Below are 15,917 nucleotides of genomic sequence, written 5' to 3' on the forward strand. Positions count from 1 at the left end.
ATATATGGTGTATTTGGGTGTATGGATGAATACAAAAATTCTCACAAAATATGCTATTCTAAATGTAAAACTACATGCTTTGGTTCAATATATAGTTTTATTTGCAACACTTATGATTGAAAACAACTGTAAGAGAGTTTATAGGGATTTCAATGTTATAATTATCCATGTTAATATTTTAAAATATTGGAAAAAAATATATATATTTGAATCACTGTAAGAGGTATACTTTCAAATTTTTTCCTTATTGAATTTTAAGTGGTCGATTTTTTTTTATTTTTATTTTTATCGAATTGAATTTGAATTCGAATTTTTTCTGTATCGAATTGAATTTGAATTCGAATTTGGTAACTATGCTTTCTTCCACATGCATCCCTGATTCCATACACTTGTTGTTCTGCATAGCTACTTCTGGTGCATATTCAAAGATTTGAGCAACAATAGTGGGGGTTCAAACATGGGAGCTAAGGCGACTATGAGACTTGATAGACCGCCGTCTGTAAATTTTGTGTCCTTGAATAAATTAAATAGTGGTGCTGTGACAGCAAATGTTCCCTTATCATCCAAATTCAAGTGTAAGCCAACCAAAGTCATTGTCTCCTTCGTCCTAATTGTGACCAAAAAGCCCACGAATGAACTTAAAACTGACCTCGCCACAACATCTTCAGGTTGGATGGAATGAAATATGATCCAACGTTTGAGTACATGATCCCTAATGCTTCCACAACCTCTAGGTGAATTAGAACAACACTCGACCACAAAGAAACTTATTCATTTATCATAATATGAATGATTTTTATAGCTAGAAAGTGGAGATAAAGAGAAAAAACAATGATATAAGGGCTATGAATAAGATAACACTAAACACCTCGAACCATGCCATGACAGAAATAGAAAACATATCAGAAATGTAAATAATGAGATAGATCTCAGAAAACATATGTGATAGTTCATTTAATGTCACTCCTCCAAGGCCGGCCCAAACACTTCTAAAGCCAGAACTTGCCAATATCAAAAGAAAATAAACAATGAATACAAAGATAACAAGTCTTCCACTATCTACTACAAGCTAAAATTTCAGGAAATTCTTCACTTCAACGTCTATTATATATTCTATTCTTGAAGTTATATTGATGGTTGATAATAATTTTTTTTTACAAATTGGAGAGTAAGAGTGTTAATAACCAAAAATGCTTCTGGAAACAAGTACACTTTTCTCTTGATTGCCTTCCACACATCCAGTGTGAGAAAGAGAACAAATATTATTGCGCAAGTGTACCAACTTAAGAGATTTGTAATTTGAGGAGGATTCACATAGGCCATATTCGAAGGATAAACTGCAAAGTATTAGAGATTCCAACTATAACACCCTCATCCCACATCTCCCTAAGTAACCAGCCAATCGAGGTAAATATGTGACGAGAGGCCACTATAATGGGATTCAACCTCCTAGGTCACCTTAAGGAAGTGGAATCGATAGAAATACACCATACAAACCTTCCACATAAGCAATAGACCTCCCAAGAGCCATCCCAACCACTCAGGTAACCAACCTCGGAGACTAACTAAAGTTTTAGACCACTAAACTCCCAGAAACTCCCTTGATATGGACAAGCATGCATCCAAGAAGATCCAGACACTCCCACAACATGTGTATGCATGCATCTGGGGAATTTTCTCAAACCTGTATCTGCGACTCCGGGATTTGTGCCACTTTTTCAGGCCCAACGCCCAAGTCACTGCACAAAAATCAATGGAACTTTAAGAACCGAAGGATAACAACAAAATAAGGATACAAATGAAATTACTCGAATAAGGACTTGACTGGACCCCTACTGGCCATGACAGACATTTCGTCAAACATGTCACAAATATGTAATCTACAGGTTTAAACAACGGATATGAGCATATGGGTCTCATACTTATCTGAGAATCGCTAAGAAGCATTGTTCCCTTATATCATTAGCTGCATTATCATCTATCAGGTCATAGATACATTGTTCATTCATTTAAAAATCAAAACATGAGGAGAGCCATACATCATTATTGTCATAATACATGCTTATAACCAACATAATAACAACATAAATATCAAGGATACATCAGCCATAGAATCCACATATAAACTAGTACATTTACACATAAGATACCAAGGAAAGAATGTCTATTAATTAATGCAAAAGCCAACCCGGTATGGGACTACCACGTTCCACCCGACCATATATTAGTTAAGCCAAATCTCTCTTCAGCCAATCACCCCTGTGCCATATTCTAAGCATGCATGTGGGACTCAAACCAAAAGAACCAACCAGGGCATCCCGAGGCTAAACCACCTCTCCCTCCTCAATAGAGACCAGGCTTTACCGCAATCCACACCAGATCGCTAGACCAACACAATAAACATGTAATAACAGGCTTCACCATGATGTCCACTAGATCACTAGGCCAAAATAACCATGGATGCCACTAGATTTCTCCACCTACACCGTGAGGAATTTTCTTGTCTCCTAGTCTTTAGGATTCATCGCAATCCATGGTCCGATCCATGGTTCACTAGGCCATAACGAAGACACCAATCTCTGGGCTTTACCACAATCCACACCAAATCACTAGGCACTAACCGAGACTCCATCCTCTAAGCTTTAATGTATATCCCACCATTCACTAGCAAGGATTCTTAGGCCTAATCAAGTGCAACCACCTCTAGGCTTTACCGTATATCTCGCCATTAACCGGTCGAGGATTCCTAGGCCCACCAAGGCACAACGCATATCCAACATGTACATAGCACCATCTATATCCAACATTGTATATGTAATATACACACAACACCATATATAAACAAACATATGTTGAGAAATGGCAATAAGAAATTCTAGTTTAATTTGTCCTTGAATCAAACTGAGAATTAAAATCGAATTCTATCCTCATAATAACTTGTAAATAGTTAATTAAGTTTAATTAACTTAATTTACTTCTGAATTTCGAGTTGGAAGTCTTTCTGTAGTCATGTATATGTTCTCCATAAGTTTTAGGGGTCCAGTATGAGTTTAAATTGAGTTGGCAATTAGATCACTCAATTTAATGAGTTAAGTTAAGTTAAATTAGTTCTAAATTGTTTTTGGAACTAATGGAGGACTAATAGTCAGTTGGTGCACTAATGCATCCACTAGTGCTACTCCAGTTAACTGAAGATCCCCTCATGAGAAACTCATGCATGTCATTTCAGAGAAAGACCCAGTTGATACTAGAGTGTGGGGACATTGTACTATCAATGGTATTATTTACTGGAGTGTAAATATCATGAATGCATTAGAGATTGATCCTATGTTTGGATGGCACAGTTTTGGAAGCATGAATTCCCTTTAAATACAGGCTATTCATCCTAGGAATTATGCAAGAGATTAGGAACTTGGAGAGCTGCAAAATTGGTTAAGTGTTGGCCAAGAGCTAGCTTCTGAGCTAACAAAGTTGAGCATACTTGTGCGGAATTGTTCTAGTGAGAACATGTTTTGTATCTTCACTCATATTTATGATCTATGCAATACAAATAGTGGGGTTTTGAGCAGTGTCTTTCCCTAGATACTTCTTGTGTTATGTGCCATTGATTTATCTTCTTCTTGTTCATATTGTTTTCATCGATCTATTGGCTTTCGCTAGTTGAAAGTAGAAGTATATTCTTGTCCTGCGCTTTAGTAAATTGCATGAGCTTGTGAATCTACATGATTTTCTACAACATACAACATCATATGTACATACTACAACATATAAAACATTACACATCACCATAGGTACAATCACTAAATATACAACATGCATAACATATACACAACATATACACAACAATAGCACTACACATCCAAAACCATACTGCCTCTACCAAGAAACCTTGTTTCCAGTGTCTCTCCACCATCCATGCTTATCCTCACATGCCACAAAGAACATTGTTTTCATCCCGCTGATGTATCCTTCAACGTTACATGTCATAACATAAACATAAGAATAATACAAGCATACAATATCAATTCACATCCACATGATACTGACCTCGTATATTTGTCATGACTACTCTACCCACTTGATACCTCATAAACCAAGAAACTCTTCATGCCATTCACAGCATAAGCAATGATTCCTAACGATCGTGTCAAACTACATACATACATACATACATACATACATACATACATACATACATACATACATACATATATATATATATATATATATATATATATATATATTAGCATTAAACAATCATGATCCTGTCATACAACGACATAAATACATACATGTATACGTATAAACATCAACATAAAAAAATCATGATCCCTGATGACCTTGTCAGATAACAATGTGCATACATACATATATGCGTATAAAAATTAACACAAAGCAATCATGATCACATCATAATTACTAGATATCATAAGGCCAAGGTTAAGATAACTTCCTTTATTCGTTCACAACATGCAAAACATTGAGAACACCGATTCCCAACATAGCCAAGGAATATGACACCTGAAGTCCATTTCCTTTACCTTTCCTATTACCTTTCTCATGATTGTCTTATCACCATCCCTTTACCTCAATGGACCCAACCAATCCAACTAGTTGTCATACACTTGCTTTTAGCTGCCCTAATACATGCACCAACTTCATCTAAGCCTTGCATTACCTATTGGGTTTCATCTCTCTTCTTGAACTCCATTAACCTTCCTCTTTCCCAAACCAATTCCCAAGACTCAAAACATAAAAGTAAAGAACAAGAAAAAAACAAGAAGGAAACCATGAAAACCAATAAAAACATGACACCACAACAAATTGACAAGGACTTTCACCAGACATAGCAAAGATGCAATGAAGCACAATAAAATCAAAAATACTGAAAGCAAAAAACTAGAAAAAACACCATGACTCCATCCCCATGGTTCCTAATGCCTCCAAGTGAAAGCTCAACCTAAGCCTTCTCTAAGATTTCATGTCAATCTCTTTTGCCATGCAATCCCCTGCATCATACTAGCATAAACACATAATTGTCAGTGCATTAGTGAACATAACATTACACCAATTACCTTATCTTATTGCGCCAAGCATGTTTCCCTTATAGCTGAACACATCTATGCCATGTCTGAAGGGACTCCAATCCCCTTGACATATATAGCTATAACGAGACACTAACTGTTATACTTGTCAAATTACATGTCCATGAATATAGCAGATATCCACATTTCAGACAAATTAGGGTTAAGAAGACTTCCTATATGCAAAGCACTCATTTGTTTGGAATTGTGGTTTCCAAACATAGCCAAAGGAATTCTCACCCAATTCCTTTCTTTTACCTTTACCTTACTGCAACTGAGTCTTAGTATGTATTGTCACATCACCTAATGGATAGTTATATAAACAAAGAAAATGTTACATTGTCATGTTAATAGCAATAATGTCTCCTACAAATGTTCACACATGTCAATCACATGTTCCAAAGATATAGGAAACATATCTATTATTTGGAAATCAACCTTCACCAAGTCTAACAACCATGTCATAATAAAATTCAACTCACAGTCATTAGACATAATGCTACAACTATCACCTACTTACACTCAAGTACATATCAACTCTCTCAACACGTATGTGTTAGTCTATTAAAACAAGATAATTTGAACACATAATCATATTATGCAATTCATCAAACACTCAACCAACTTGAAAACATACCATGTTAAATAATTCAACTAAATGACATAATAGACACCAAACACTCAAACACCAAATAGATGACATAATCAAGCAATAAAGCACCAAATATATGACATAAGTAAACTCATACCTTAATGTATCTCAGGGGAGGCTATCTTGTCTACACAATCAAGCTAGATTAGCATGATATAACTTCACAACACATCAGCTCAAACACAAATAAGATCATGATATCCATAACAATAAATAACTAACATGTTCACATCATAAAATCATAAACAATTATCATTCATACATAATAATCACATCTGCATAGTCAGTCTAGATTAGTATGACATAATATCATGACATATTAACTCATACCTTAATGTCATAACCCTAACCATTTGCACAGGCCAATCCAATATAGCATGATACATATAACATCAAGGTCTTAACTGCAATAACCCTAATCATCGAGTTACTAGCATATAACAACAACAATTTAACTTATAACACACTCATAAAAAACATATAACATAATCACCAAGTTAACTATCATAAAACATCAATAGCAATGCATACAACCATAGGTTACTATCATTCATGGCTATCTGACACTTGTGCATATGAATACACCAATCAATTACCATTTATCATACATGCAACCATAAAAACAATAAAATGACAAGTATACAAGTAACCCTAATTCTTATAACAACCATTAACTACATACCTGCATGGCAACCATACAAACCTGTATGACGAGCGACTCTTACCCTGAAGTTTAGTGCTGCAATATTGCTCTGGTGATCTACATATCCTGCTCTATCTCAACCAGCACATAAGCATCATAACAACCAACAATGTCATGATGACCTAAAATGCATACAATTACCTCACAATGCATGTTTGACTTACTATACATGCATAACTATATCCATGACAATGCATGGATAACAACATATAGACACTGACATGCATAACGAATGCATATACAACCATACAATCATGATGACACATCCCACTTCAACACCATCAACATTCACATGGCGAAATCACTATAATCATGTTCAACACCATGCAAATGCAACAATCACATGGACTACAAGCATAAGAAACACATATGAAACTTACATGAATGCATGACCAACACACTGCCCATCCAGTTCAAGGGTTGAACCATGTTCTGATACCACTCTGTGGTATCAGATATGACCCAAAGAGAGCACAAATCACTCTGATGCCACTTTGTGGTATTATATATGACTCAAAGAGAGCACAACCCGCTTTGATACCACTTTGTAACACCCGCATCCCACATCTACCCAAGTAACTGGCCTACTGGGGTAATATGCGATGAGAGGCCACTATAATGGGATTCAACCTCCTAGGTCACTTTAAGGAAGTGGAATCGACGGAAACACACCATACAAACCTTCCCAATCAGCAACAATACTCCCAGGAGCCATCCCAACTACTAAGGTAACCAACCCTTGAGACCAACTGAAGTTTTATACCACTAAACCCCCATATGCTCCATTGATATGGACAAGCATGCGTCAAGGAAGTACCAAACACTCCCATGACATGGGTATGCATGCGTGTGGGGAATTTTCTCCTCAGACCTGCGCATATGACTCCAGGATTTGTGCCACTTTTTCAGGCCCAGAGCCCAGTTCATTGCCCAAAACTTAATGACACTTTTAGAACTAAAAGATAACAACATAATAAGGATACAAATGTAATTATTCGAACAAGGAATTGACTGGACCCCTACTAGCCATGATAGGAATTTTGTCAAACATGTCACAAATATGTAATCTACAGGTTTAAACAACAGATCTGAGCATAGGGGTCTCATACTTATCTGATAATCATTAAGAAGCATTGTTCCCTTATATCATTAGTTGCATTATCATATATTAGGTCATAGATACATTGTTCATTCATTTACAAATCAAAACATGAGGAGAGCCATACATCATCGTTGTCATAATATATGCTTATAACTAGCATAATAACAACAGAAATAAAGGATACACCAACCATAGGATCCACATATTAACCGGTACATTTACACATAAGATACCAAGGAAAGAACCTCTTATTAATGAATGCAAAAGCCAACCTGGTATGGGACTACCACATTCCACTAGACCATAGATTGGCTAAGCCAAATTTCTTTTCAACCAATCACCCCTGTGCCATATTCCAAGCATGAATGTGGGACTCAAACCAAAACAACCAACCAAGGCATCTCGAGGCTAAACCACCTCACCCTCATCAATAAAAACCAGTCTTTACCGAAATCCACATCGGATAACTAGGCCAACATAATAAACATGTAATAATAGGCTTTACCCACATCTCCACCAAATCACTAGGACAAACCAAGCATGGATGCCACCGGATTTCTCCACCTACACCATGAGGAATTTTCCTGTCTCCTAGTCTCTAGGCTTTACTGCAATCCATAGTTCGATCTAGGGATCACTTGGCCATAGTCGAGACACCAGTCTCTAAGCTTTACCTCAATCCACACTGGATCATTAGGCCCTAACCGAGACTCCACCCTCTAAGCTTTACTATATATCCCTTCATTAACCGGTCAAGGATTCCTAGGCCCACCGAGGCACACAATACCTGGATTTACAACAACCCACAATCTGGTTCAAGGTCACTAGGATAGTGGCTTTATCACAATCCACATTCCGGTACAGGGATCACTAGGCCATGTGTTCTTTCTTTCGGAGATTCACCTCACTCAGCTTCAAATCCATCTAGTAATCTAACTCAACCACAACATGAGAACCCCATCACACCATGGCTATTCAAAAATGACAAGGCTAGGTTGAAAACACTGTCACACTTGGCAAAACCCATGCCATAACAACAAAGAACCACATGCAATACTATGCATGCCAAATCTAGCAAGGAAAACACACATGAAAATCGATACTTACAAAGAATCCTGTTGTAGTTGCTTGATCTTGCTCTTCTTTGCTTGCTCCTTCTTTTCCTTTCTTGATCCAATGCCGAAGTGCTGCAAGAAAAATCTAAGTGTCCAAGAGAGAGAGAGAGAGCGAGAGAGAATAAAGGGAGAGCTCCAAAACTGAACTGACAAAAATCTGAACAAAACCTTGAGAAAAAGCTTGCCAACTGATCCTCAAAAGCCTTTTTATTAATGAGGCCTCTATTTTCTTCATTTTCCATTATTTTAATTCATTTTCCTCCTCACATGCAACTTGTGACCTTTCACCTTCCTTTTCTCCTAATTTCCATTACTTTCATAAATAAATGTGCCAAAAATGCCATTTTTCCTTTCCAAAGCCTTTTCCATTGCCTTTGCTAATTTCCTTTAGCCATAATAACCGAAATGAACACCTACTAGGTTGTTTTTATCACCATTCATCTTGGAATACATGTCCCATGACCGTGGTCTTATATATTTTACATGGAATTTTAACCAAGGCTGTTACAAAACCTTCCCCTTTAGGAGAACATCGTCCTTGGTGTTCAATGACACCTATAAACCAAAAAACCGCTGAAAACAAAACATACTGCCTATGGAGATTTATAACTTAGCTCATTGCAGTATTTACAATGATCACTGCTCAAACATGACAAACATACTGTTTAGTGGAGCATTATAACACAACTCATTACGATATTTACAATAATACACACATATACACATATGCACATTTTATTAACCAACAAATAAAAGGATATGATGCCTGGATCAACAAAAAGGGAATCCAGAGGCTTACACCTCCACCCTCAAAAGTAATGCTAGGATTCACTTCCTTCCTAGGAAGTCCTGAATCCACTGGCAAAATCAAAGCTGCATCCAATGTCCAACACTACAATCCTGCGACACTTGTACTCTCAGTGAGTAATTACCAGCTAATTGTCCTAGGGTATACTCCCAATGTGCATCTAATTCCATCTGGCAATGCTAATGACCAAAGCAAATCCATCCCCAACCTTCCCTTCTTTGCTACATAGTCCCTTAGGAAATTCGGTCACCCCCTTCCATGCAATCACTCACCTTCCAAGTTCCCCAACATCCCCTATCCCAGGTGATCCATCCCTTAGCAAGGCTTCCTTCCATCGGAAGGTCAAACAGCCAAGGCATATACCTACCTCAAAACCATCATACCGCTCATAACATGATCATGGCGATCAATGGACACTATTGGGTACTAGTGTCCCATAATGGCCCTGCTCCTAAAGTGCTTTACCAACATACTGTTGCTCATTTCAATTCCTTTCGCTATTGCCACTAATCCTTGCAATCGGATTCAACCACCCAACTAGGAATTTCATGCTTTCCTATACCAAGCACATAATTTCCATTAGATTCAAAATAAATTGAATAACCTCAAATCATACCTCAATTGACGGTCCGTCAACAATGTACATTTGTAATTTTGTTCGCTTCCTGTCACAACAAGTCAAACTAGCATCTTTGACCAAATCATCATGTATAAACATATCACATCAGGTTAGCTCAAAACATACCCTCATAGATCAAAATCATAAATCACATGTAACCATCATAAACCAAAGTCATAGATCAAATGTAATCATCATAGACCAGAATCATAAATCTCATGCATAATAAAACTGAAATAAAACATTGATACTTCTCCTTTAATCAATCCTTAGCTTCTTACTTTGTCTTTATTTCGTACGCATACCAGAGCAGTTTCCACTCCCAAAAAGCACCCAGTGCCTTCTCCTCAACCATGTGCACATACACATAGTGTAAATCACACACATATAGCCACACATGACAAACAACATTATGCAATACTTGCACCCACACCTGACATACAACACATACACCTACACCCAGTGTACAACACAACACAATACATACTCCTAAATCCGGTGTACACCACAACAAAATTCATACACCTACACCCGATGTACAACACAATACATATACATACACTGATCTGAATTTGAAACTACTTGTAAATGGTTTGCAAGGTATTCAATTCAGTAATATACATGTTTAAAAGATGTCCATGTCTTGCAGAAAAGAAACAAATGAAATTTTCAATTGTTCATGACCCATTTAAGTATAGCAGATTTATTTCCTTTTACTGCTTAACACACTAAAACAAATTTGTTCTGCAAAATAAATCAACCACAGATGCAAATGAAGTTGATGAAGCAGTTCACCCCTCCTGGGTTACGTCTGTTGGGTCCAAGGCTCCCAAATGGGCCTGTCCTCATTTTAATTAAATGCTCAAAATGAATATACAGCTGAATAAAAGTCTCTACAGGTGGAATAGACTGTAAAAATGGATTCAGAACACTGGAATCCTTCAGGATTGACTACTGGTTCACCTCCAATGAGTACCTGCAACCCTATACAGTTCTCCCAATACTAGGCCCTAGTGGCTCCTAGAACTTCCACGGCTCCAAAACCTCTGCAAATGACCTCAGATGGCTATAAGACCTATGCCAATGGCTTCAGAAGGTCGAAGATACCCAAAATAAAAAAAAATTCATCCAAAACGGACTTTCCTAGCCAAAGTTATGGCTCATTAAAGATTCCCTCCAGTTCGGCCTAAAAAAACTCCAGCTAACTATAGTTGGGGCTAGTTAGCTCCGCCAATTATGGCGGACCTGCCCAAATTTGGTGCTCCGCCAAAAATCCTCCAACTTAACTGTCAGTTTAACTCCAGTTTTAGCGCGCATGTGACCCGGAATCTCGGCTGGTGGTTTGCATTGGAGTTCGTGCCAGCGGTTTGAACGGAACCCATGGTTCCGGGTGGAAGGTCACGTGTATGGGGCTGGCCCTTAGGGGTTGGCCCCCTTTGGGCCTGCCAAAATACCACTGTAAACTTTAAATAAAGTTTTTGTCGCCCACATAACAAGATTTGTAGCTGTGGCTCTGTTAGCCTCTTGTTGCAACAGGTGTTCATCTTTCATGATTGACAGTTTTACATGCCAAATATGTCATACTTTGCATACTGCAATGCTCCATATTTCCAGAAAGAGGTAAAAAAGAGACCATGAAAGTGTGACAGTCTAAATGCCACTACTGTATTCCAAATTTTGATGATTTAACCATTTTTGAAGAATTTTCTGTTAAGGGAACTCCAAACAGCCTAATCTTGGTTTCCCTAGGTTTTAATTTCTTGTTTTAGAATATAGAGAATGAATATCTGTCCAAACAGTTTAATCTTGGCAGATTTGTAGATAGGTAGAGAATCAAAGGAGCCCAATTGCTTAATCTGGGCCCTTGGCAGAAATAAGTGTAGATTTAGATAGGAAGGCAGTCAAAAGAAAAATTGTAAAGCAGGGTCTGCAAGTCTAAGTGCACCCAAACCAAAAGGAAGAAAAAAATGCTAGGTAAGTAGGCTGGGTAGGTAGTTTTGAGGTTGCAGAATGTTGATTTGTGATCAATTTTGGTGTTTCAAAGTGATATTGTACTTCAGATCACAGGTACAAGGCAGTCTTCATTTGGAGGAGCTCAAGCGAGGCATGGCTAACTCCCCTTTCTTCTCATTCCCCAAATCACTCACTAATTTCCTGAAGAGGTCAAGATCTGCTTGATACCTCTTAGCTTCATCATTTTTTCATATCATTTGCCTTGGTAAAGATCTGCTTTACTCAAGGAATGTTCATACTTCCTCTATGAATCATTTTCCCCCTAGGTAGCCTAAGATTCACATACTTAGCGCTTTCTTATCACTTCATATTAACTACTAATTTTACTATGTAACTCCCTATCTATCTCCCCTTCCCCTACTAAAAATATGTTAATAAATCCCCCTATGTACATATTCCCATCCCCTGGCACTATAGCCCTATAAATATCAGTTTGGGAAATGTCGAGTTCATCTAGGACTCAGCATTAGCCTTCCGCGTCCTAACCCTGAGATTAACTTGACATCTGGTTAAGTTAATAACCTTTTTCTCACCCCTTTACCCATAACATTTCATCATTTTTAACCTCTCGCACTCACAGGTTCGGGCTTAGTTTAAAAATATTTGATTAAATTATGACCCTGGCGCTCAAACCATGAAAAACCCACAAAAAACCCACTAAACCAAAGTATAACCCCCCCGGAGCATTATACAAATTCGAATATATGCACGGGCCCCGTCCATTATCCCTCCGCCGCCTCATCTGTTCCGCCAGCCGTGCGATCGCTCGCGCCTAAGATCTACGGTGGGCGGGTCCTTTCCCCTCCGAACCTGTCGAGGGTTAGTACCCGGGAGATGGGCAGTTTTACCGTCGTACTCCCGCCACGTGTCGCCCTCTCGACTGTGGCGGAGCCCCCTCTGCCGAAACCACTTCTGCTCAAAGGCGGTGCACCCGAAACCGGATACCGTTTTTCCCCCCTCCTGCATCAGCATCACGTCATGCTGACGTCACCATCCCGCATCGGCCTCCTGCCACCATGAACCTGCCACGTAGCTGCCACCGTACTACCATGTCACCTCCTCCACCATACCGCCACGTCACCCGACCGTACTGCTGACATCACCCTGCCACGTCACCGCCGTATTGGGACCCGCCTGCTGACGTCATGTTGACGTCACCGTCAAAAAGTGCGAAAGGCGCAAATCGCAGCTTAGCAAGCCAAGAATCAGAATCTGAGGCAGTTATGGCTACGAGAAATAGGCCAAAATGGAAAACCCCTTCGTGACTCGGCCTCTAGCAAGCCTGAGAGGCGCAAAATGACCAGGATTTCTTCGCGAAGCATTCAGAAAGGGGCAAATGCAGTTTTTAAAGCAACAGAGGGCCGAACAGCAGCCATTAAAGTTGATGAGACAGTCTAAAGCACTCAGAAGACATTAAAGACTCCAGGTTCAGCACCAAAGCAGACCAAGGAAGCGGCAAAGAGTATCAGTTAAATGTTTTTTAATGGAAATCCTTTTTCCCAATATAGGTGAACATTGAATGAGCTCCAACAAAGTCAAAGAAAGCGGTGGAGCTATATCGAGGCTCTCCCATCACAGTTAATGCACCTCAGAATCACTCAACAGCAATGGATCAAAACCCGAAGCACAATTATGGCTAAGTGACAAGCACAGAGCCATAAAGGCAATACATTAATTCCTTTTTGTTACAGCTGCACCTAGCACAGCTCGAGGATATTTTCCCGCATTTATTTCAGACATGTGTTAGGTTTAGGGCATTTATTACAGAAAATCTATCTGAGATCTGATTAGTGTAGATATTTTGCTTATATAAACAACCCTAATTCACTGTTTAGAGGGTTGTTAGTTGATTGTATAGAAAAAGAGAGACTCGCTCTGTGGACATGAGGTTTTACTTAATCAAAGATTGCTGAAAAGCTTGGAGGAATGACTGTGTGCTGTGTATTAATGGTCTAAAGAATTGAATGTGGAATTCTTGTGCTGCAACATAATGCAATAAGTGTTTCTTACCTCTGTTTCAATTTCATATATATTTTCATACTTGTATCACCATCTAAATAGCAGAAAGAAAGATTAGCTGAGAACTAGTTTAATTGCCCTCTATGCTCAATTTCTGCTGTTTCTTTATGTTTTCATCTGGATTAGTAATGAATATGAATTCTTTGTGGCTCATATTTTCCCTAATTCACTCATGTTTCACAGTTATCTAGGGATTCTTCACTGCTCCTAGATAGAGCTCATTCGCCTTCCCTCTGCTAAGCTGAAAGAGAGATTCTTAACTGCCTCTTGTTCCTAGCCCTCATTTCATCCTTTTAAGCTTGAATCATTGTTTCATGTGTAGCTAGCTTGCTCCATATTCCTTCTTGTGACCAAGAAAACGCACCAGTAGTCTTACTCCATGACTCCACGCCCAATGGTTCTAAAACCTTCATGCTATCTCTGCCTCTCTACTTAAAAGCATCAATATTCCCACCAAAATCAAAACAAAACCCCTTGAACTCAATAACTAGCCTAAAATCATCTTCAACAAAGCTAAATCAGAAAGAGAGAGCCCTCTCTGATTGCAGGTGGGCTAGAACTTGCAGTCCAAGGATTGGTTTGTGGTTACCTCGGCCGTATCCTTTCACGAGCTTAAGGACAACCTGAGCGATAACATAATGGCGACTCCACTGGTGACCTCCTTAGATAATTTCACGAATCAAGTTGGAAAGATCGATTAGGGAAATCGAACTAATTTTTCCGATTGCTGTCTATTTCTTAAAACTACAGATGAAGTCTGAATGTCAGCCAGGAAGCCTTTGAAACTGTTCTTGCTTTGCATTTACAGGATTAAATAAAAGCTGCTTCAGTCAATCTTCATTCTAGCTTTAAGCTCTAAACAACTGTCTCAAAAATTTAATCAATGCCTTCTTAAACTACAAACATTCCCAGGAAAATACCAAAAACAAAATTCAGAAGCTGGCTCCAAAGAGAAAAACTCGTTATACTAGGTCAAATCCCGACCAAGACCCTCCAGCTGTTTTTGACAATCCCAACTCAATCCCAAAGATTCTTAGGAAACACCAAGATTTTGCTGATAATAGTCCTGAAGCAATTCACCCAATCAGTGTTCCAACCCCTGTCAAAGTTTTATTTCGGTTAACCCCTACTTCCCCTTGTTCATCGTCCACCTCTCAAAGCACTCCTTCCACACCTCCATTCACTGCACATACTCCCATTACCACTACTGTTGTCCCAGTTGTTCCACTTATCCCTGTAAACATGGCCAATAGATATGCACCCCTGCAATTACCTGCAAACCTTGGGGCTATGCCTTAGGATTATCAAGCTAAAATCACATATTTTGATGGAACTGGTACTTGCACAGCCCTTCAGCATACAAAGAAAATGCAAGACTATTTTGAGAACTACGAGATAGATGATGATAGTGTGAGAATGAAAATTTTCATCCAAAGTCTGACAGGTGATGTCAGGACTTGGTTCAGAGCACTTGTTGCAAATTCCATAACCAATCCGGATGAGCTTTATCAATCCTTTATCAACAGATGGGAGAAAAAGAAAGACCCCTTGCACATACTAGCTGAATACGATACAATAAAAAGAGGCCCTCAAGAGTCCGTCTTGGATTATTGTGCAAGATTCAATAATGTTTATAATGCAATACCACAGAACTTAAGACCTCCACCTGACCTTGCCTTGTATAAATTCCCTGATGGATTCGACCCGGATATGGCCTACTAGTTAAAAGAAAGAGCTCCTCAAACCCTTGCAGACATGCAAAATGTTGCTGTCAGCGTAGAGGCCAACCTAATTGCCAAAAG

The 15,917-nt window shown here is 38.8% G+C and overlaps 1 protein-coding gene across 1 annotated transcript in view; it reads right to left on the reverse strand.

Moving 5' to 3' along the window:
* Positions 1-916: 916 nt before the first annotated feature.
* LOC149156279 (subtilisin-like protease SBT3.15) overlaps positions 917-15,917 on the reverse strand; it is a 43,226-nt gene continuing 28,225 nt past the window's right edge. Inside the window, exon 4 of the mRNA XM_089443113.1 lies at positions 917-1,739. Within this exon, the coding sequence (XP_089299239.1) occupies positions 1,679-1,739 (61 nt within the window). The 3' untranslated portion in view covers positions 917-1,678. The remainder of the gene's footprint in view (positions 1,740-15,917) is intronic.

This window comes from Pinus tabuliformis, chromosome 9 (assembly GCF_031772625.1).
Source record: "Pinus tabuliformis cultivar Carrire ecotype Pingquan chromosome 9, CPIR1, whole genome shotgun sequence".
NCBI lineage: Eukaryota > Viridiplantae > Streptophyta > Pinopsida > Pinales > Pinaceae > Pinus > Pinus tabuliformis.